This window comes from Lates calcarifer, unplaced genomic scaffold (genome assembly GCF_001640805.2).
Source record: "Lates calcarifer isolate ASB-BC8 unplaced genomic scaffold, TLL_Latcal_v3 _unitig_2338_quiver_800, whole genome shotgun sequence".
Taxonomy (NCBI): domain Eukaryota; kingdom Metazoa; phylum Chordata; class Actinopteri; family Centropomidae; genus Lates; species Lates calcarifer.
Window position 1 is genome coordinate 85001 of NW_026116148.1, and position 1020 is coordinate 86020.

Below are 1020 nucleotides of genomic sequence, written 5' to 3' on the forward strand. Positions count from 1 at the left end.
CTGTCTGTGTGTCTGTGTGTCTGCCTGCCTGCCTGTCTGCCTGCCTGTCTGTCTGCCTGTCTGTCTGTCTGTCTGTCTGTCAGTTATTCTCTTTGATTATGGATTGATTATTCCGTGGGCAGGACGTCAGAACATGTTGAGTTCACTGTCACAGGAACCTGATATTCTGACAGTCGCTGTTGTTTTAAAAACTAATCAAACGTTCTGTCACTGAGCTCTTTAATCTCTATAGCAGTGTTTCCTGTCTGTCTGTCTGTCCAGGACTTTGTGACCCATCAGACGATTCCTGAATTATTCTGGGTCGGTCTCAGTGATGGAAGGACTGGGAGATGGGAGTGGGTGAACCAGAATCCGTACACCATCGACCGCAGGTGCGTTTACTGACCCAACAGAAAACAGAGGTTTAAAGTGCTGTTGTTAAACCAGGTCTGAATGTGTCCAGGCGCTGGGTTCCCGGTCAGCCCAACAGCTGGACCGGCCACGGCCTCGGCCCCGGAGACGAGGACTGCGCTCACCTGCACAGGAGCGGACGCCTCAACGACGCACACTGCTCCAAACCGATGCGCTACATCTGCCAGAAACACAGCCTGCGCCCCTGAACGCACCTGCAGCCCCGCCATGGCTCCGCCCACACACGCTCACCTCATATCACTGCATCAGGTGACAACCAGGAAGTGACGTGATGTTGAACTCACCTCAGATTCAGCAGAAGAAAACATGGCCGCCTGATTGTAAACTCAATCTTATTTCAAAATAAATGTCTTTTTCAGATATGAACAAAAAACGTTCTCATCATTTCTACACAGTGTTACAGACCACTGATCTACTGATCTAACTGATCCACCCTGATCCCACTGATCCACTGATCTACTGATCACTGACCTGATCTACTGATCCACTGATCCTATCTGATCCACTGATCCACTGATCATACTGATCCACCTGATCCACTGATCCTCTGATCCATCTGATCCTCTGATCCACTGATCTACTGATCTGACTGATCTACTGATCCACTGA

At 49.6% G+C, this 1020-nt stretch overlaps 1 protein-coding gene across 1 annotated transcript in view; it reads left to right on the forward strand.

The window, feature by feature from the left end:
• LOC108892683 (C-type lectin domain family 10 member A-like) overlaps positions 1-784 on the forward strand; it is a 3861-nt gene extending 3077 nt beyond the window's left edge. The window contains exons 6-7 of the mRNA XM_051068023.1: positions 262-371; positions 443-784. Of these exons, the coding sequence (XP_050923980.1) occupies positions 262-371; positions 443-599 (267 nt within the window). The 3' untranslated portion in view covers positions 600-784. The remainder of the gene's footprint in view (positions 1-261; positions 372-442) is intronic.
• Positions 785-1020: the final 236 nt, after the last annotated feature.